Here is a 21623-nt window from a genome sequence, read left to right on the forward strand (position 1 = left end):
ATGGTAACACATGCAAGCCACTGAAATCTCCAAGTATTTTTTAACCTCTCTGATCCCCTGGTTTCCCCATCTTATCCCTGTCAGGAAGCCTGGAGGGACCTGTCCCGGTTGAAATCATCTTCAGGATGGAGCCTGTCATTGCCTTCCTCTTTAAGACCAGTCTTCTTAACTTCTCCACCCACCTTTGTTCTTGACTCCTCACCTTTCGCCATCACCTGTCAGTATGTTCATGGGCCAGGCCAGTTACCTTTGCCTCCTTAGTATTTAATAGTCCACTTGCTATTTTCTAATGAGTGATTCTAGGTCTTCTTTAATGTCTGCTAACGAAGTGGGGTTGTCTCCATATGGCAAATTGTTAGTGATTTGGCCTCCAATTGATTCCAGCTGTCATTTCTTTCAGTCTAATTATCCTGCACGCTTAGACATAGGAAAGAGGGGCACTTTCCTCTCACCCCCTTTCTTGCTCTAAACCACTGTATTTCTCCACCAGCCCTACAGCCTTGTGAACAGGCAAGGGCCAGCTTCAGTCTTCACAAATCCCAAACCCCCCTTTCCTTCTGAATCCTTCTTTTTGGAATCATCCTGAGTTGGCCTTCCAAGTCTCCTGAGAAAGAAATATGCCATCAGGGAATTGTGGCATTTGGGGAAAATAAATGTCCCAGAGACTTTGGTGCTTAAAGTGGCAAATAGGGTTGCCTGAGACGTCTTTATGGGTATCGGAACCAAGCTCTTTCCAATGGATTTTGCTTTATGGAAACCTTTGATTATAATCCAACTCTCTCAAAACACTGGAGGAAAATTCCCATTTTCTTTTTGACCGCGCACTCTAAGTGGTTGCTAAAGTCTCACTAAGTATTTGGCCTTGTGGAAAGCAGATAACCTTCCTCCCAAAAATTGAAGATGATTCAGATTGTGATCACTTTTTTTTATAAATATATTTTGATATAGACAGCTACACCGGGAAAGTCCCTGGGTGCCTGAAATGAATTTCTCAAAGAATTTGACTCAATCAGCCAGTCATAAGCCTGGTAGAGGCTCAGCTGGCCCAGAAGCAATGTTTGGGTAGCAACCCCATGGCTCTTTGAGCTGCTCTGGCCACCGGTGGGATTCAAGGAGCTGCTTATCTCCCATAAGGCCAGCCTGGCTGTTGCAGGACTGCCTCTCCCATCATTTCTGCTCTGCCCCCCAGAGCTGGTGGGAGGGCACACTGTGGGTCCCTTCCAGCAAACAACTTGTTGCCATGCTTGCTTGCCTGCCCCGTGTCTGTGTGGTCCTGACACTGGCATCCTCCCGTAAGGTGCCAAAGCTATTCCACTGGTATTCAGGCCAAGGGCTTAGGGGAACTTTGCTGGCTAAATGTTGCTTTTCCAGGTTGGGACTACTGTTTTAACCTGGGTTTTGGGGGGTTGGAGTATGAAATTGTTGGTTCTTCACCCAGTCACTGCTATGGGACTGGCAGCCATAGAAATATGTTTTTGTAGTGCAGTGGCACATGGCTGCAGAGGCAAAGAAGCTCCTCTAATGCACAGACATTGCCTGAACACGGCAATATTCTTTGGGGTTGGTGGTCTGGGGTACAGTTCATTTGCTCCCCGGCTGCCTATTTCACAAAGTTATTTCTAGGACAGAAGGACAAGGGAGAGAATTCTGGACTCTCCTAATCACGTTTTCGGATTTATTCATGATATATGTATTCAACCTTTTTCTGTTTTAAGTATTATTTATTTTTGTTTAATGAAGTAGAAAACATTAGCCAAAAAAGTGATTGGCCGCCCTGACAGATACATTAAAAATTTGTTCTGTAATCATTAGCTGATATTTTTATCGTATTGTTTATTCATTTGCTAATCCTATTGTCCATTTGTATTTATCACTGCATACTATATACTTATTTGCTTAATGCTTAATGCCAAAAACACCCATCTCCTCCCACAATGCCAGCTAAATACCTGTTTAACTAGTGACACAGAAAAAGGCTCAATGCAGGAAGCCACTCGCCTAATAAACCCTCATAAATATCAAGCCCAAGAAGCACCCCCTGAATGAAACAGTCACACATACATAAGCTACAATTATTTGTTTACTTGGGAATTCCATATCAGGCTTGCTAGATTGGGGTTTTTTTCTGTGTCAGCAGTTAAACAGGTCTTTTGCTGGCATTGTGGGAGGAGGTGGGTGTTTTGGCATTTCCTGGTCAGTCTTCCATCTCTGCCTTGTAGCGGAAAAAGACTTGAGGACACTGCGCCTACCACATTTCTACGGCTCTTATTCTGGCACATCTTAACTGGGCAGAGTTAATTCATTGATTGAAGCAGCATATAAATACATGCATATAGAGTAGCTTCAGATTCAAGCAGAAAGACAATTCATGTTTAAAATATTCCAGCATCCAGAAATAAGGAATGTGGCTGATTGACAAAATGCAAGTAATTTAGATTCTGATATACAAACTGTTATGTATCTTTAAATATTTAGGCGGGAAACAAGCACGTTGCTGATTGGTTGAAGCCGCCGGTTAAACAGTATATAAAGGGTTGTTTTTCCCCAGCCAGGTTGCTGGGTTCACCATATATTAAAGAGCTGTTGTCCCTACCCTGGTCTCCAGCCTCGTTACTTCCCGAACTTAACACTGGCGACGAAGGTGGGATCTCGAGGCTAAAGAGCACCAGAACCGACCTGAAGTACGAAAGATCCGAACCCAGCAAACACAGGGCAGAAAAACGGAGATGGCCAGTTACACTCCGCCCGCACCGTTTGACCCGGCTAAAGAGAAATGGGGAACGTATATGACCCGTTTCGAAAGCTTTCTAGAAGCCAACGAACTGCAAGGAGTTCCAGACAACCGCAAAAGGGCATACTTCTTGAGCCACTGCGGTCCCGAGGTCATCGACATCGCGGAAGCCCTGGCAGAGCCAACGCCGATACAATCGGTATCGTGGCAAACTCTGCAAACACTTCTAAAAAACCATTTCGCGCCAACGCCGTCCAAATACGTGCGGCGTTTTGAATTTGGAGAGCGCCGACAGCTAGAGGGCGAATCCATCGGCGACTACATGGCCGCCCTACGGAAAGCCTCCAAAGACTGTGGGTACCGAGACCTGGACGAGGTGCTGCTGGAGCAACTCATCAGGGGGGTCCGAGACATGCGTTTGCAGAGGCGGCTGCTATCGAAAAGCAATCTGACGCTGGCAAACGCCCTGGACGAAGCCAGAGCGCATGAAATGTCCACCCAAGCGGCGGAGACACTGCAAAAGCCTCTCACACCAAAGGCGAGCACAAAGTCAACCCCGGTGCACCAAGAAGAGATCCAAACCGAATCTGACGGTGAGGATGAGGAAGGGGTTTGCCGAACTGAGAAACGGGGCCAAGAGAACCGGGACGAATGCGGAAGTTGCGGGGGTCAACACCAGCGCCAACGCTGCAAGTTCAAGGACGCAACATGTCGGCGGTGCGAGAAGAAGGGGCACCTAGCTCAAGTCTGTCGAGCTCCCCAACCTTCCCGCCGAAAATTTAAATCGGCCAATCAGAGCGCGGGATCGGCAAGGCGACCCGCGATTGGCTCAAACAAAAAAGGCGCGGATTCAAACCAAACGACGGTGGTCATAGGCCGCGCCTCAACCCGGGTGGAGAAGAAGATCTTCACCAAACCCAAAATAGAGGGAGTACGGTGCCGACTCGAAGTGGACACCGGGTCAGCGATCACCATCATGTCCTGGGACACTTTGCGAAGTCACTGCCATCAGTCGCGAAGCGCCACCTGCAAACACAACGGCTACGAGTCCACGACTACCAAGGGAATCGCATCCCTGTTCGAGGGACCACCTCCGTCCGAGTCGAGTACGGACCACACAAGAAGACCCTGCCCATCACGATCGTCGAAGGGACCCTGCCTAGTTTGTTGGGACTAGACTGGTTTCGTGCACTGGGCATGGGAGTGACTGGCATCTACAAAAGTGACTGTAACCTGAAAGACATACTCATGAACGAGTTCGAAGATGTCTTCAAGGACTGCCTGGGCAAGTACAAGGGGACCCCTATTTCCTTCAACTTAGACCCCCAGGTAGCTCCCATTAGGTTAAAGGCAAGGAGAGTCCCTTTTGCCCTTAAACCGAAAATTGACAAGGAGCTAGATAAGCTCATAAATCAGGGGATTTTGGTGCCAGTCGATCACGCAAAGTGGGAGACGCCAATCGTCACCCCAGTAAAACCAGATGGGTCAATTAGAATCTGCGCTGACTACAAGGCGACGCTAAACAAAGCCTTACAGAAAAGCGCTTACCCAGTTCCCGTGGTGCAACACTTGCTGCACTCTTTGGGGCAAGGGCAAGTCTTTGCAAAGTTAGACTTGGCTCAAGCCTACCAACAACTGCCCGTAGACGCCAACACAGCTGAAGCCCAAACGATTGTAACTCACAGGGGGGCCTTCAAGTGTACCCGATTACAATTTGGGGTGAGTGTGGCACCGGGGCTGTTCCAAAATTTGATGGAACGACTGCTGCAAGGGCTCCCAGGGGTAGTTCCCTACTTCGATGATGTATTGATATCAGCCGAAAACGTAGAGGAATTGGGGGAGCGTTTGAGAAAAGTTCTGGGCATTTTCCGGTCAGCCGGACTAAAGGTTAAAGTAAACAAATGCCAGATAGGGGTAGAATCCGTCGAATTCTTGGGCTACCGAATAGACAAGAAAGGAATTCACCCCACTGAGAGCAAGGTCAAGGCAATCAGAAAGGCTCCAGCGCCAAAAAACAAAACAGAGCTACAGGCATTCCTAGGGCTAGTGAATTTTTACGCGGTTTTTTTAAAAAACAAAGCGACCGTTGCTGAACCGCTGCATAAACTTCTAGGGAAAAATACTGCTTGGTCTTGGGGGAAGTCGGAAAGTAGGGCTTTCGAAGCAGTAAAAAACCTGCTCTCGAGCGACAGCCTGCTCATACAGTACCATAGCTCATTGCCACTAGTGCTGGTTTATATGCCTCCCTTACGGGGTGGGGCTGTACTCAGCCACAGACTGCCAAACGGCACAGAAGCCCCTATAGCCTTCTACTCCAGAACGATGTCCTCCCAGAGAGGAACTATAGCCAGTTAGATAAGGAAACGCTAGCAATTGTGTCAGGGTGAAAAATTTCACGAATATGTTTTTGGGCGAGACTTTGAAATTGTGACTGACCACAGACCGCTGTTAGGAATACTGGCTGGCGATCACCAACGCCTGTGGCACTTTCGCCACGATTGACTCGATGGACTATTTTCTTGGCCGCTTATTCTTACAAGCTGCAGCATCGACCAGGAAAAGAAGTGGGGCATGCGGACGCGTTAAGCAGATGCCCACTACCAGGGGCGATCGAAGATCCCACTCCGGGGGCGCCCATCCTGCTTATTGACTCTTGACTCTGGCCCAGTCACATCTAAGGAAGTGGCTCGGCATCATACCGACATTATGTTAAGGACTGTACCGGTTGGGTACAAGAGGGTGGCCGCGCCGGGCGAACGGTTTAAGGAATTTGTAAAAAAACGTGATGAGCTCTCGGCTCAAGGGGGGTGCCTGTTATGGGGTGATCGTGTGGTAATCCCGGATAAATTAAGGGGAAAGGTATTGGACCTCCTCCACGAGGGTCACCCAGGGATCGTAAGGATGAAGGGGCTGGCAAGAAGCTATGTGTGGTGGCCACTCATGGACTCAGAGATTGCTGAGAGGGTAGGGAAATGCCAGGCTTGCCAAGAGTCCAGACCTCTACCCCCAACGGCCCCAGTCAGGGAATGGGAAAAACCCCAAGGGCCCTGGTCAAGAATCCACATTGATTTTGCTGGCCCTTTCCACGGCCAAACCTTCCTAGTGGTTGTCGACGCATTCTCTAAATGGTTGGAGATCATACTCATGAAATCCACTACGGCCGAGGCAGTAATCGCAGCCCTGCGCCACCTATTCGCAACCCACGGGTTGCCCGACACTCTGGTGTCCGACAACGGCCCGCAATTCACGGCAGCCCAGTTTGAGGAATACTTGGCAGAGGAGGGCATCCGACATGCCCTCTCTGCGCCTTTCCACCCTGCGTCGAATGGCCTTGCAGAGCGTTCCGTCCGGAGCGCTAAGGAGGCATTGTCCAGGCTCAAGCCAGGTGACTGGCAAACAAAGATAGATTTCTTTCTGGCCGTTCAGCACAGAACCCCAAGCACTGCTACAGGCAGAAGCCCAGCCGAATTATTGATGGGACGGAAGCTCCGGTGCCCACTTGACCGTTTGAATCCCCATTACACACCAGAGGGTTACAAGGGGGAACTAGAAAAAACGAGAGAAATGGGCATAGGCGACCGAGTGTGGGCCCGCAACTATGGGGACGGCCCAAGTTGGCTCGCAGGGCAAATCATAAAAGCAACCGGTCCAAAGTCATACTTGGTCGAGTTACAAGACAACCGAGTATGGAGGCGCCACATAGATCAGATAAGGAAACGAATAGCTGAACAACCCGAGCTAAATGAGACAGATCATGACTACTCATTATTTGAACCCACAGCTGACCATAACCCGGGGGAGGCGCAAGACTTAGCTGAGGTCCCGGAGGTCCAGCGACGCCATCAGGTTCCCGACGGAAACAGCAGGGAAAACTCCAAAAGTAATCCAAGGCCGGAGGGCCAAGAAAAAGAGACTGCCAGTAATCCAGGGCCCGATGGCCTAGAGAAAGAGCTGGGAGGAGAAAAAAGCCCCTCCGACCAGCTCAAAACACCACCCAGGACTGAACCGCGCAGGTCCGAAAGAATTAGGAGACGCCCAGGTTATTTGCGTGACTACGTCGAAAAATAACATGTAAATAATATGTAGATAATGGTAAAGTGTTTTCTGGGAGGGGAGGAGTGTTATGTATCTTTAAATATTTAGGCGGGAAACAAGCACGTTGCTGATTGGTTGAAGCCGCCGGTTAAACAGTATATAAAGGGTTGTTTTTCCCCAGCCAGGTTGCTGGGTTCACCATATATTAAAGAGCTGTTGTCCCTACCCTGGTCTCCAGCCTCGTTACTTCCCGAACTTAACACAAACCATAGTAAAGAAAACTAAATCCAGGAATAGCATTATGTGTAAAGCAGGCTACAATTTTAGAAAAGAGAATTGTGCATTTTTATCTAATACTAGTATGTCCTGATAGAATGCTTATTCATATACTTTCCAGAGTCAGGGACCATCATTAACAATCTTCTATTCTTGAGTCATGTTCTTTAAAAAAAAACAAAAACTGGCTACCAGCATTGTAATTCTTCCTTTGTAGATGAGTACAAATAAAAGAGTTGCTTTGAAGCCAGTCAAGCAAAGGTTAGGTTTACACAACAAACTAATCTTCAACTTTACCCATGTTAGGAAACTAGAATTCCTATGTCACACAAAGTACTGTGCCCAAATAACCAGACCATGTTTTTAACATGGCATGTTGCTTAATATGAAGACCTGCCAAACCAGAAACTGTTGACCTTCACCTTAGTCAACCTGCCAGGGGAAGCCAGCCTGCAATCAGTGTCTGCAGCCAGCATGCTGCCAAGACTTTGCATCCCAGAAGGCTGATCTTAGCTGACCTGGATCAAGGCCAGCCAGGAAGGTAGTTATAAAGGAACAGTGAAAACTGGAGGAGGTACATCCCGAGCTGAGCTCCCTCTGCTGTGAAGCAGATGTCCCCCCTCCTGCATTTCTCCTCAAGACCCTCCACATGGGCAGCCACAGCCCCGACTGTTTTCATATTAACATCTTTTTACTTCTGAAGAGCTTGGAAATTGGGCTCCACACAAAGAACACCAAAAAACTTTCTCTGTGAGTTTCTTGATGTTCACAAGCAACTAAGTAGTCTCTGAACAAAGCCCCAGCCCAGCAGGAAACCATCCCTTGGCCTAGTAGAACTGAGTTATTTGATATTGGAAATCACAGCACCTGGCAAGGTGAGGGCTTCATACCACAAATAAACATTCCTAGCAGATTGGATCCTAGGCCTTGCTATGAATGAACTCTACTACACAGGAAGTGGCCTGCTGAGCACCGTCATCTGTTCTCTGCACTGGAAACGCCCATTAACACAGCAAAGCTGGTTGTTAAAAGGATAGACACTGATCTCTGCCCTAACCCAGCAGACTAGTGGTCATTCTCTTCCCCTCTCCAATACCAGGTCAGAAATCTACCTACACAGACAGACAGACCAGTATTACAGTAGGCCAGAGTTCGGAACCTGGTAGTTTGTCCCGAGCCACTCAGCCTGGCTTCTCATGATGGCTTACTTCACACATACCAAAATAATGGCTGGGTTCCCACAACATCCTGAGCTATAAACTCTACTATTGTGGGATGAAACGTTTTTTGCATTCTGGCTATATCAGGGAAGGCGAACCTGCCAATATCTGCAAATAAAGGAAGTGTGTAAGCAATTTGAGAAAAGAACTTCTGGCATTCAAACTGAATTCTGAAATTTACTTGAGCATGCACAAACTGAAAATGTGTTTTCTTTCACGTTTAGTAGAAAACAACCTAATTGAAAGGTGTCCTTGGAACCTCTCGGACATCTTTATTCAAAAGTTTGGAGATCTTCACCAAACAAATAGCAGCACTCAGAAATAGCTGCTCTTCTGTTTTTCTCCCGGGCCACAAAAACAGGTAAAGCCCATGCTGAATACACAATTGCAGAAAATTTTTCTAATGGTGTGTTTTCCTTAACATTAAACAATAAGAACATAGTTCTGTTTTGAAAATAAGTTTGTATAAAAGTGTACGATGAAGAAAGTCCCAGCACCAAAGCCAGCCAAACGACGAGTCTTCTCAAGTTTTTTAAAGAATCCATCTTAAATTACTCAAGGTTGGAATAGCATGTGGCTGGAGAGATCTTAATTTTGCTCAATGAAATATTGTAATCTAAATAGATTATTGTGTCTGCACTGAGCAAATTTTAGTCCTTCCTCATAAAATAGACATTCAATAAGGAATCAAGAAAGGAGACATATGGAGTTATTCCTTTTCTTTATTTATCCCAAACTTTTAACAAGTTGCTAAATAATTCCAATATATTAAATATTTTCAAGGGAAAAAAGTGTACACCCACCCAAATACATCTGCAACCCTTCTGGTAGGTCTTCCATTAAGATGACGGAAATATAATCCACGCTGAAATCCACTCAGGCAAATAGCTCGGCAGTACAATTTGAAACTTGGAATGGGGGGGGGGCACCTTGCTCTTTTAAATCTTGGAAATTCTTGAATTTAATATTTGCCCCTTTGCTGGATTATATACGACTCCTTACTAGTCCATGCCAGCCATTAAATATACCTTGTGGGGCTTGGAATTTGAACCCCTTGAAATAGAAAATGTGATTGCTGCAATTCTTTCTTGCCAAGTAGATTTTATTATTCCCTCTAAACACGTGTGCCGCTGTTTCCAGATTGGTGAATAACCGTTGTTGAATAATTCCTCTTTTTCCGGTCAGAAAGATGTCCGGCTGCTCCTTCGCAACCGACCGGCCGTCCCGTCCACGCGCCGATCCTCCTGCCGAGCAGAGGCACCGAGCCGCCGCCGCCCCTCACCACGGGCTTTAGGCGCTTCCATCCCCCCTCACGCGAGCTCGCCCTCCGGACTCCGAAGCCGGAGCAACACCACGGAGACTTCGGGTGCCGCTCCAGAAGGGCTGCCCCGCTTAAGCCCCACCTCGGAAAAGGGCGCCGAGGCTCCGCCCCCACGGTCCCCGGAAGCGGAAGCGGGTCAGAGCAGCAGCCGGAAACGGAAGCCCATCTCCCGTCAGTCCTGTGTTTACGCGGGGCGGACGAGCAGCCGTCCTTCCTCGCGCCCTCCCCACCGTCACCATGTCGGGTTCCAGCAGCGCCCTCATGAAGCAGCCCCCGATCCAGTCCACGGCGGGGGCCGTGCCCGTCCGCAACGAGAAGGGTGAGGAGGGGGCGGGAGGGGGGGTCCTCGGCGGGGAGAGGCGGAGGGGAAGGAAGAGGGGGTGCTGGACTCAGCTGGAAAGCCTGAATCCCGCCCGTTTATTCCAGGGGAGATTTCCATGGAGAAGGTGAAGGTGAAGCGGTACGTCTCGGGGAAACGCCCCGACTATGCACCCATGGAGTCCTCCGACGAGGAAGACGAGGAGTTCCAGTTCATTAAGAAAGCCAAGGAGCAGGAGCTGGAGCCCGAGGAGCAGGAGGAGGAGCTGGCCAGCGACCCCCGGCTGCGCCGCCTGCAGAACCGCGTCAGCGAGGATGTGGAAGAGAAGTGAGTGGCAGCCAGGCTATCTAGGCCATGCCTGGAGGCTTTTTTGCAACCCAGCAGAGGCAGAGAGAGGAAAATGACCTTTGTCTTCCAGGCTGGCAAGGCACCGCAAGATTGTGGAGCCAGAAGTGGTGGGGGAGAGCGATTCTGAAGTTGAGGGTGAAGCTTGGCATGTGGAGCGTGAGGACACCAGTGAGGAAGAAGAGGAAGAAGTAGACGATGAGGTATGTGCAGGCGGAAGAGCCAGTGTGGCGTTTGGCATTGGACTGCACCTTTGAATAAATTTTGGAGGTTTGCAAGAGCAGCAGCAATGAGCCCAGCTGAATTTAGAAATGTGGGGGAATATTTTTGTAGCGTATCCAGTAGCCCAGTGTTCTGACTGGCAACATCTAGAATCTTGGCCATTTTTCCTCAGCTTTTGCTAGAGATTCCAGGAGTTGGATCTGGACCATTTGACATGTAAAGGTCCTATACTTGTGTAATTTTAATATACCCATAAATTGATAACTGACTGGTTGGAATGGGGTAGGGGGTGCATGGACACATGATAACCTTTTCCCTTTATCCCTCCTTAACAGGAAATTGAACGTCGACGTAATATGATGCGCCAGCGTGCTCAGGAACGCAAGAATGAGGAGATGGAAGTGATGGAACTGGAAGATGAAGGCCGTTCTGGGGAGGAGTCTGAAACTGAGTCTGAATATGAGGAGTATACAGATAGTGAAGATGAAACTGAACCACGTCTTAAACCTGTCTTCATTCGCAAGCAAGTTCCATTAATTTGCAGTATTAATTTTTCATAATTGTCCTTTTTGATTGAGGAACCTCTTGCTGTTAGCCAAATCCCTAGATTATTATTTTTTTGTTATCTGAATATTCATACTATTTTCTCTTGGTTTTTTGTTAGCAATTTAGATTTTTTAAAATTAATTTTTAAACCTGCCAGTGTGCAAAATTCTTCTATTTTTTTAATCACTTTGGGGGCTGATTTTAGAGGTTCCTCAATTATAAAAACCATATCATCTGCAAAATGGGGGCCTCTGTGGCTCAGACTGGTAAGACAGTCTGTTATTAACACAGCTGCCTGCAATTACTGCAGATTCTAGTCCCACCAGGCCCAAGGTTGACTCAGCCTTCCATCCTTTATAAGGTAGGTAAAATGAGGACCCAGATTGTTGGGGGCAATAAGTTGACTTTGTATATAAATATACAAATAGGATGAAGACTATTGCTAACATAGTGTAAGCCGCCCTGAGTCTTCGGAGAAGGGCGGGATATAAATGCAAATTTAAAAAAATTAAGAAAAGGAAGGGGAGGAGGTGACAGTGGGCATTGATTTCTTGAGCCTGAGTGGTATTTCACAGCTTTTCTTTTAAAATGTTGGTGGCATATAATTACACCTCCACTTTGGGTACCTTCCAAGGCATTTTTCTTCCCACAATGGGTGTGAATTCTAATAAAGCTTTCTTCTAGAAAATATTTAATTTGGATATTATTCAATGGCACAAATATCTGTTGCAGAAAGGACCGAATCACAGTCCAGGAGCGAGAAGCAGAGGCACTGAAACAGAAGGAACTGGAGCAAGAGGCCAAACGTATGGCTGAAGAGAGGCGCAAGTACACTCTGAAGGTATTGGGAAAGGAAGGAGCAGGTGATTGAGACACAAGGAATGTGGTCCTTCAGGAGGCTTTCTCTCCCCTAAATTGCTGCAGATTGTAGAAGAAGAAGCCAAGAAGGAATTGGAGGAGAACAGGCGTTCTTTGGCAGCCCTTGATGCTTTGGATACTGATGATGAAAATGATGAAGAAGAGTATGAAGCTTGGAAAGTGCGAGAATTGAAGCGAATCAAGCGAGATCGTGAGGAACGTGAGGCGTAAGTATAATCAGAGCTTTGATTGGGAAAAAAGTTAAAACCTTCTCTCCTCACAAGAGGAGGAGGATTGTTAATGCCAAGTTATTTACTGCCTGCTTTTTTTTTATCCAGCCCCCATCCCAGTATGGGATTCCAATGCTACACCTTTCTGATGGAGGGGCCATTCAGCCTTTGTAAGCAACTCTAGCACCTCCCAAAGTAGCTTGTCACATTGCCAAACAGCTGATCAGTGGCCTTGTAATTGGCTGTCCAATTCAGCTATCCAGACATTTGTCTGGTGTTGCTTCATGCAGAGAACTCACATTGTTGGCAATCTTGCACAATATGTTTAACAGTTTACCTATTAGCACTGTAGTTGCAACAGGGGGAATCTTTCCAGCCTCATTGATACAGGACAGAGGCATGTCAGAAAGCATGTGATCACATGAATGCATGACAGTATCAGCATTCCCTGACAATTCTGGTTGCTGTCTTTAGGGAGGAATATGTGACCTCATATGACCTTGCTTAACTTCTGAGTTCTTGTCAGTTTCCCCATTGACTTTGCTTCTGGGAAACTGGGAAGGAACATTGAAATCATTATCATGACCACAAGAATGCTGCAAGGGGCAGCATTCCACATAAATTTGAACAGTCACTGAACTACTGGTTGTAAACAGAAGACCACCTGTATTTCTGAGAAGTTTCCAACCCAGTTGTGCTCCTTTTGTTTTAAGGATTTAAGGTTTTAGGGATACTGTCGCCTAATACTTCTTCAAACTTGTTGAAATTGACTTTTTTTGAAATCTAATATGCATGTATGGCTATGCTCCAATCTCTTCTCTCTCTTGTATCTTAGACTCAAAATGTTGTGGTGACTTCCTAATCTACTCATTGCTTTTACTTCTTTGAGCAGCCAATCTCTTTGACTCTTCTCTAGTTTTTAAAAAATTAAATAGCAACAGTTACAAGAAATCTTTGGGCAGTCTTGGTTGAAATGGCTTTCCAGCAGATGTCTGAATAACTGAAGTTTTCCACTGTTATTAAGGCACTTCTCTGAAAGTTCAGTAACGTTGTGCAGAAAGGAATGATCCAGATTTTCTGGCTGGCTTGAAAAAGGTACCACACCTCCACAATAATAATATCCTTTTCTTCTGTTGCCCAGATGCTTTTGACTGGGCCTTCTCTGCTCATTTCCTCAGTCTCTGCTTGTGTTCCCTTCCTCTCCTTTCCCCCTCCCCCTTTTAAGTCTGTTATACCTTTCAGCCTCACTCCCAACCCCCTTCCCAGAGTGGGTATCCTCAGAGCATCCCAGATCAATGGCTCTCCTCTCTTTTCTTGAAAACTTGTTAGTTCAAGGGGAGGGGGGCAACTATTCCACTGCTTCTCACAGTCAAGAAATTCTTCCTTATGTAAACTAGGCTGGATTTCACCTTGTAAACCTTCCATTCTTATCCTACCCTATCCCCATTCTCTTCCCAGTGCTGAGCCTTCCACTGTGGAAGAGCACTTGTTTTCTCTCTCATTAGCCTTCTCTTTAGGCTAAAAATACACAGTTCTTATCAGCACTTGTCAGGATTTTGCATCCAAGCAAAATCGCCATCTTTGTTGCTCAGCATCCCTTTTGTATTGTGGCAAGCAGAATTGGACCTGGTGTTCTACTCCAAGGGTGTCTTGTCAGCGTTCGTTCATTCTTGGTGCTTCTTGTTTTACCTGCTGCTTAAGCCGGTAGTGTCTTGGCATGGAGCTTCTTTCTTCTGATACACCCAATTTACAGGTAGTAAAGTCAAAGACATTTACTTCTTGTAACCAAATGTACAACAAATATGTTATCATTTGCACATTTTAAAATTTCCCCATCCATTTTCACCTTTTTAGTAAGTAGAGGAGGTACACAGATTTATTACTTCCTCTTGCTTTCACCTTTTTGGCACAACTCCTTTTGCTCACCTTTCCCTTTGATATTTTATGAATTAAGTTTCAGATCCATAGTCCTCATTGTGTCATACACGGATTCATTCCTTGGGCAGGGGATGGACTTGAAGAATGTTACAAGTCTATGGAACCTGTTCATTTCATCACATACTTATTTGACTCAACAAATGAGAATGTGGTTTCTCAAGTTCATACGTTTGTCAGGAATTCACTGAAGATCAGGCATCCAGTCTGTGCCCCCAGCCACACTGAACTTCTAAAATTTTGCTCCTCTTACAAACTTTCAGTCAAAATTCTTCAGGTAATCTTTAAAAGATTAATTTCTTTGTAGGTTGTGCATCACAAGAACACCATCTTTGTCACGGATGTGACCATCCACAGTCCACATTTATGACTAAAACTCTACATCATTAATATTTAACAAAAATCATCATTTATTCATTCATTCTTTTTATAGGTTTCCATAGATAAACTTTGATGGAGCTGAAGAGCTGGTCTACACTACCATCTTTTGGGATAGATTTTCCAGGTGGTAGCGAAATCATGTTTTTGCAAGGTAGTGAACAGAAAAATTCCATGGTTGATGGAATCAAAATGGGAGGGGAGAAAAAGATAGTTTGTGCGCCATGTGCTAGATGCAACTGTATAGATTAAGTTAGCAGCATAATTGGAATAGAATAGAATTTTATTGGCCAAGTGTGATTGGACACACAAGGAATTTGTCTTGGTGCATATGCTCTCAGTCTACATAAAAGAAAAGATACGTTCATCAAGGTACAACATTTACAACACAATTGATGGTCAATATATCAATATAAATCATAAGGATTGCCAGCAACAAGTTATAGTCATACAGTCATAAGTGGAAAGAGATTGGTGATGGGAACTATGAAACGATTAATAGTAGTGCAGATTCAGTAAATAGTCTGACAGTGTTGAGGGAATTATTTGTTTAGCAGAGTGATGGCCTTCGGGAAAAAACTGTTCTTGTGTCTAGTTGTTCTGGTGTGCAGTGCTCTATAGCGTCGTTTTGAGGGTAGGAGTTGAAACAGTTTATGTCCAGGATGCGAGGGATCTGCAAATATTTTCACGGCCCTCTTCTTGATTCGTGCAGTATACAGGTCCTCAATGGAAGGCAGGTTGGTAGCAATTATTTTTTCTGCAGTTCTAATTATCCTCTGAAGTCTGTGTTTTTCTTGTTGGGTTGCAGAACCGAACCAGACAGTTATAGAGGTGCAAATGACAGACTCAATAATTCCTCTGTAGAATTGGATCAGCAGCTCTTTGGGCAGTTTGAGCTTACTGAGTTGGCAGAAAGAACATTCTTTGTTGTCCTTTTTAATGATGTTTTGATATTAGCTGTCCATTTGAGATCTTGCGATATGATAGAACCCAGAAATTTGAAGGTTTGTACTGTTGATACTGTGTTGTCAAGTATTGTGAGAGGTGGAAGTATGGAAGGGTTTCTCCTAAAGTCTACCACCATTTCTACGGTTTTGAGTGTGTTCAGTTCCAGATTGTTTTGGTTGCACCACAAGGCTAGTCGTTCGACCTCTCGTCTATATGTGGATTCGTCATTGTCTCGAATGAGACCAATCACTGTTGTGTCATCTGCGAACTTCAGTAGCTTAACAGATGGATCATTGGAGATGCAGTCATTGGTATACAGAGAGAAGTGGGGAGAGCACACAGCCTTGGGGGGGCCCTGTGCTAATTGTACAGGTATTTGATGTGATCTTGCTTAGCTTCACCTGCTGCTTTCTGTTTGTTAGGAAGCTTGTGATCCACTTACAAGTCTGTTCCGGTACCTGTAGCTGGTTTAGCTTAGTTAGAAGAATTAATAATTACACTCTCAAATGTGTAACACCAAACAGGATGGTACAGAATTTGCTCACCTTTCTAGACAGTTCAGGCTTCTAGTTTTTTTTCCTGCTTTGAGCTATTGTAGCTTAATAGGGGATTCATAAGTCAGTTTGCCAAACTGCGCAAAAGCCTGCAGGAGATTTATTCAGTTTCTCTAAAAGGACAGCAGAGCTGCTCATGCGCTGGAAATACTAAACCTTATTACTGGCAACAAGGATGGCAAAATATAGAATTCAGCAAATATAAAGGCTCTGTGGGGAGTCAACCTAGGTAATATGCTTGGGAGAGAGATCTCCCAATCAAGCTACTTCATTCAAGGTGACTTGAAAATAGTCTGCCCCAAATGCCGAGCATGCCGGAGATCATAGGGCAGCCACTCCTAAGCATCTTGGCCTGGAAGTGAGTATTAAAAAGGAGCAGATGGTTCCAATCCCAGAGAATAGCATCACGAGTAGAAAGCTTCATGATATAGTTATGGATTGTTCCCTTTTCAAGTTGCAGTTTCTGCTTTCTCAGAACAACTAGATTCCTCCCATCCAATGTGATGAACTAGGAACAGCAAGGGAGAAATCGCAAGGATAGCATTATGAAGCGGTGTAAAAGTCTAAGTGCTATTGCTGTAAGTTGCATTTTATCTAGCACCATATCCATCTCTTCAGGCTGCAACAGTGAAAGGCCTTCATATGCATAAGACTACATCGGCAGTTGGTCAAGGGCCGTAATAGTGATGCCTGGTCTATCAGTTCTTGGTTCTAGAGAAATTATCAAGGGGGGTATTGTAAATCCCATAATGATATGATCTGACTCTTGGGGTGTTTAAAGAAAAATCTTCACAAAAAAGCTTTCTATGCTGTCAGGAACACAAAATTAGGCTGTTGTAATACTGGACAAGCCCTATGGCCGCTTGGCAACCTTCTGTGAGCTAAGAGATCTGCAAGCTGCTAAAATTCAATTTCATTGTAGAGATGTGGTGCATTGACAATAAAAGGCTGGATTTGGTAAAAGTCATTTATCAAACATCAGGAGGGATGGAGAGAGTGTGGCTATAAGTTTTTATTCTATATAGGATGGAGAAGGAGAAAGCAGAGATTGAACGTGTACGGAATTTGACTGAGGAGGAACGCCGGGCTGAGCTCCGAGCCAATGGCAAGGTCATCACCAATAAGGCCGTGAAGGGCAAATACAAGTTCCTGCAGAAATATTATCACCGCGGTGCCTTCTTCATGGTAAGCATTTTGCCCCAAAACTGAAAGAGAATCAAATATCTGTTCAACAGCCAGATTTGCCCTTTGTCATCCTCTGTAATAACAGCTTTGTCCCCATCAATTTTATCTTCCCTGCAAACGAATGTTGGGGTCTTTTTCCTATCCCCAATAGTTGTCAGACTTCCCTGTGCTCAGGTGTGCTCTTGCTTCTTCAGGATGAAGATGAGGATGTGTACAAGAGGGACTTCAGTGCACCAACTCTAGAGGATCACTTCAACAAGACAATCTTACCTAAAGTCATGCAGGTAAATGGGAGAGGAGCCCAGTTGCAGATTGGAGTCAGGATAAGCTTTGTGACTCCCACCAGCATTCTCAGGACAGCATATGGGCCAGGTGAGCAATTCCAGAGACCTCATCTCAATCTTTCCCACACTTTCTTCTCTTTGCTATCCAGGTGAAGAACTTTGGGCGTTCTGGACGGACTAAATACACCCACCTAGTGGACCAGGACACAACTTCCTTCGACTCTGCTTGGGGGCAGGAGAGTGCCCAGAATACAAAGTTCTTCAAGCAGAAGGCAGCTGGCGTGCGGGATGTCTTTGAGAGACCTTCTGCTAAGAAGCGGAAAGTGACTTGAATGGGGAAGGATCATCCAGATCCCTCTTTTAGCTCTGGCTCAACTACTTAGTTACTTGTGACCACAAAATATTTTTATTAGCCTGAATCGACTAAGCTGGCGCTGTTTCAGCTTAACGGACTTTCCTTTAGATCTTTTGCAGTCCCATTTCTAATTTTGACTGACTGTAAAGACAACTGCTCTTTATAGGAACACTGTTTAAATAGTGGGGGGGGGGCGCAAACTATTAAATGACCCATTTATCTTAATTTAAGACTGAAAAGTGCTGTTATCCTGGTGGTTTGATGATCTGATCCTGTCATACAAAAACTCTTTCAAGTAAATCTGTATTGCTGCATACAAGTTAAAGATAGATGTGCTAGAAAAGGCTGGAAAGCAGCTTTCATGAAACATGCTAAGCCATTATTTGTTTCTATAATTTACTAAATGAACCATATGAACATCATGCAAACATCGTTCAAGTGCTTGTGTGAAGCCAGTTTGCCTTTAACAGGGAAATAGCCCCCTCCTTGTTCTGCTCTTATTGATAGAACAGTGACAGCATTAGAGGATTGTTTGCAAATAAAATAACATTAGAGCTAATACAATGTAATTTATAGAAATTCACTTTCCAGATAACATTTGATTGTTTCATTTTTATTTTGGAATCTGTTGGTCTCACATTGCCACGGTTGGTTTTACAGCTGCAGTTTGGGAAACAGAATAGCTCATGATCTCTTTGAGATCAGTCTGGCCCCACTGAATTTGGTAAATCACCACTAAAATGGGTACAAGTAATGATAAAGTTGGGAATAAAGTTTATTTTTTCTATCTCCAGATGTTCCTCTTTACCTTGAAAAGATCAGTCACAAGAATCTGATAGCCTTTTTCTGATTTTCTTTAATTTAAAAATTGCATATGTAAAAAATGTGAAGTTCAGTAAAATTCTTGAAGGGAAGATTTAAAATCTTTTTAATTAATTAATTGGGGGAAGATAACTGGTTAATCTGCATCAATCTATATATAACACAGTAAATTAGAAAATCACACTTGATTTAATAACTTCAAAATTTGTCATACAGTGCCTACCCTGCCCTCCAAAGGCATATTTTTTACTTTCTCCACAGAATTACACCCAGCACAGAGTTCTCAATTGGTAAGAGTGATTAGTGCATCCACCACATTGCCCATGTGTTCTCGTAAGCTGCGTTCTGCTGCTGCCCTAGATATTTCCATCTCATTCATCTAAAAAAAAGATAAGAAAATTTTTAGCCAGTACAAGTTGCAGGTATCCACGCAGAACTTTCTGAGATTTCAAATATCTCTTGTTAAAGTCAAGGCAACTTTTAAGTTCTATGCTAGACTTACAATCAATTCCAGATCCTCTTTCTTGATGGTGACTTTTGCCAGCTCTTTTTCTCTACAACGAAGAGAAACAGTTCAAGATTATATTCATCCAGACAAGAGTACAGTCCTTCTGTCCCCTCTTTCCCTACAAGTGTGCCAGATGGAACTTAACAAATAATACTGCCTATATAACAGAACCCAAAAAAGCCTAGGTTTGGTCTTCCAATAGCAAAAAAATAGACATTAAATATTATTTCCCAGGCAAATGCAAAACCTACCATTCTATATCACTCTGTCTTGGCAGTAGTTGGAATACTCAGGAAGGTTGGCATACCCTGAAGTTCTTTGACAACTTCTTTAGGGTCTCCTGCTTGGCCAGGGGTTGGCCTAGAAGACTACAAGGTCCGTTCCAACTCTGTTAAACTGACATGGGATGTTTTCTATATCCTTTACTAAACTCAAATAATTTCCCTTTTAGAAGTGTGCTTATTTAAAATTCATTTGAAATGAACTTGGCATTACAAATTGATCTGCTCTTGTAGTTTGAGCTTACTTGTCATAGCTGAAATAAATCTGTTCTACTCTCTTTTGATCTGTTCGCTACCACCCTTAAACTCACAGCCATAATTTCTACCTAGGAAATCAGTTGAATTCTATAGTTTTATACTTATAAGCCCCATGCTGCTCTTTGGGAACAGAAGTTTGGAATTGTTCAAGCACTCACCGCTCCTGCTTTGCTTTCTGCTCTCTAGACCTTCGGTCCCCTATCACAGACATGGCCTAGGAAAATTTAAACAAAAGGAAAGCTTAGTCATCTGAAAAGTTTGCATATATAAAAACAGATTATGCAGCAGGCATTATAGAAAGTTTCACATAATCAAAGAGTTTTAAAATTTCTTTGAACTCTTCCTGTCTCTTTTCAGTGGTTCTTCATTGTGGAACCACTTGAAACTGCAGTATGGAAATCTCCATGCACAGCAGGAGTTCCAATAAACCTGAGTCAGGGAATAAAATAATTCTATTCTGCAGAATTCCTGTGTAAGAGGTACCCCAGAAAAATAATCTGATTTCTCAGATAAATTAGGTCAGATTTGTATAGGCAGTAAAATTCCAAATAAAGATTTCTGGGGCAACAGCATATTAAAATTTGTAAAGTCATTACTTGGGAGCAGAAGTCTAAAATATATGCTATAAAGATTTAAGCTGGCTAAAACCATGGCATACTATGACTTGTAATTTACATATTTAGAAAAAATTACTTAGGTTTGTCTAAAACAGTAAACAGTTTCTAAATTTTAAGAGAATATGGCAAAGGCCATGTTAATACAAGAAAAAGAAGGGCATAGATGTTTGTGCTTATTTATTTTGTTAATATGTTTATTTTTAAAATTGTTTTACAATTTTAGAATTGTAAACTACCCAGAATTAGTTGAGTTGGGTACTACAGAAATTAAATAAATTTGAATGCAGGGGTGATGTAGAGAATTAAGTATAAGCTTAATTATGGGATAGATTGTATGTCGAGAAGTATGAATTAACCTCATCTACATCGCTGTGGGTGCACAGATACATGGTTACCTTCTAGCGCCTGGGAATATGGACAGAAGTTGAATTAATAGGGGTGGGGGCGGGAAGTAATATTCCAGTCCACATGAATGCAGCCCAAGAAAAAGAAATGGCGCGTAAGCCGGTGTCTGTGGGCCATTCAAAGGAACTGCAAGGCCGGCCGCCTGCCTAGACTTGAGCGGGACCCTTTCCTCCTCCTCCTCCCCACCACCCCGCACCGTTTCCAGGTTGGAGCTCTGGATCTCCTTCTCCTCCGCGTAGTCGGTCACGCGCTCCAGATCCGCCGCGCCGCTGTCGTGTTTTCGCGGCTTCTCGGCTGGTCGCCCTCCGGCGCCATCTCCGCCGACCGCGGAGCCGTTGGGCTCGGCCTCCAGCTCCAGCTCGACGTCTCCCTCGGCCGCCATCACTCCGCCGGCCCCGCGCAATGACGCACTTCCGGGACCGCGCGCTCGGGCCAACCGCAGAGCTCGGAAACGGAAGTCGGGACGTAACTTCCGGTGGAGGCTGCCGGGGGACAGGGAGAGTGCAAGAGCAGCCAGGCGGGAAGCGGTGGCTGACGCGAGAGGAGGCGGCCGGCCGGGAAGAGGAGCCCCGGCGGTCTTGGCCTTCCCAGCCCGGGGACGGGGGTGGGGCTCCGCGTTCAGCGGCTCTGGAGGCCGGGAAGTAGCTGGAAAGAGCCGGCTGAGGCGGAGATCGCGGGGGTGAAGCCGCGCAAAGGCCTTCCTGGCTGCAGGAAGGAGGAAGATCCGCAGATCTGGGCGGCCTTGCCAAGCGGAACTCTCGCTGCGAAAGAAGGGTCTCCAAGCGCTGGACAGAGCCTTAAAGCTCATTTGAAAGCTAGGCCAGGAGTGATGACCCTCCGAGCAGCAGATACCACCATAGATAGCTAATGGAGGGGGGCAGCCAGGCTGTCAACAACCTCTGAAAAGGACCTGTTAGAAACAAGTTGATAGGTGACCTCTCAAAGAGGCCACCATCACAGCTGACTTAGCTGGAGTGGCTAAGCTACCAA

General features: G+C 45.1%; 2 protein-coding genes across 2 annotated transcripts; one reads left to right on the plus strand and one right to left on the minus strand.

Annotated features, from left to right (window-relative positions):
* The first annotated feature begins 9714 nt into the window (after positions 1-9714).
* On the plus strand, positions 9715-18535 carry MFAP1 (microfibril associated protein 1). Its single transcript, XM_058156007.1, has 9 exons — positions 9715-9902; positions 10010-10229; positions 10321-10450; positions 10805-10996; positions 11752-11856; positions 11940-12100; positions 16944-17103; positions 17298-17387; positions 17537-18535. Exons 1-9 carry the CDS (start codon positions 9821-9823, stop codon positions 17717-17719), a joined length of 1323 nt encoding a protein of 440 aa, XP_058011990.1. The 5' UTR covers positions 9715-9820; the 3' UTR covers positions 17720-18535.
* Positions 18536-18580: 45 nt separating this feature from the next.
* HYPK (huntingtin interacting protein K) lies at positions 18581-21049 on the minus strand. The gene is made up of 4 exons (XM_058156008.1): positions 20830-21049; positions 19770-19825; positions 19067-19118; positions 18581-18943 (listed from the first exon to the last, which is right to left on the minus strand). Exons 1-4 carry the CDS (start codon positions 21013-21015, stop codon positions 18848-18850), a joined length of 390 nt encoding a protein of 129 aa, XP_058011991.1. The 5' UTR covers positions 21016-21049; the 3' UTR covers positions 18581-18847.
* Between the last annotated feature and the right edge of the window lie 574 nt (positions 21050-21623).

The sequence above is a fragment of the Ahaetulla prasina genome, chromosome 13 (genome assembly GCF_028640845.1).
Source record: "Ahaetulla prasina isolate Xishuangbanna chromosome 13, ASM2864084v1, whole genome shotgun sequence".
NCBI classification, from domain to species: Eukaryota; Metazoa; Chordata; class Lepidosauria; order Squamata; family Colubridae; genus Ahaetulla; species Ahaetulla prasina.

Excerpts from the sequence above, each read along its gene's own strand:
- MFAP1 (XM_058156007.1), top strand. The coding sequence starts at position 9,821 with ATGTCGGGTTCCAGCAGCGCCCTCATGAAGCAGCCCCCGATCCAGTCC. Across the intron at positions 10,230-10,320 it reads AGCGAGGATGTGGAAGAGAA|GCTGGCAAGGCACCGCAAGA; the intron begins GTGAGTGGCAGC and ends TTTGTCTTCCAG. Across the intron at positions 17,388-17,536 it reads TCTTACCTAAAGTCATGCAG|GTGAAGAACTTTGGGCGTTC; the intron begins GTAAATGGGAGA and ends TTTGCTATCCAG.
- HYPK (XM_058156008.1), bottom strand. The coding sequence starts at position 21,015 with ATGGCGGCCGAGGGAGACGTCGAGCTGGAGCTGGAGGCCGAGCCCAAC. Across the intron at positions 19,826-20,829 it reads AGAGCTCCAACCTGGAAACG|GCCATGTCTGTGATAGGGGA; the intron begins GTGCGGGGTGGT and ends AAATTTTCCTAG. Across the intron at positions 18,944-19,066 it reads AAGAGGATCTGGAATTGATT|ATGAATGAGATGGAAATATC; the intron begins GTAAGTCTAGCA and ends TCTTTTTTTTAG.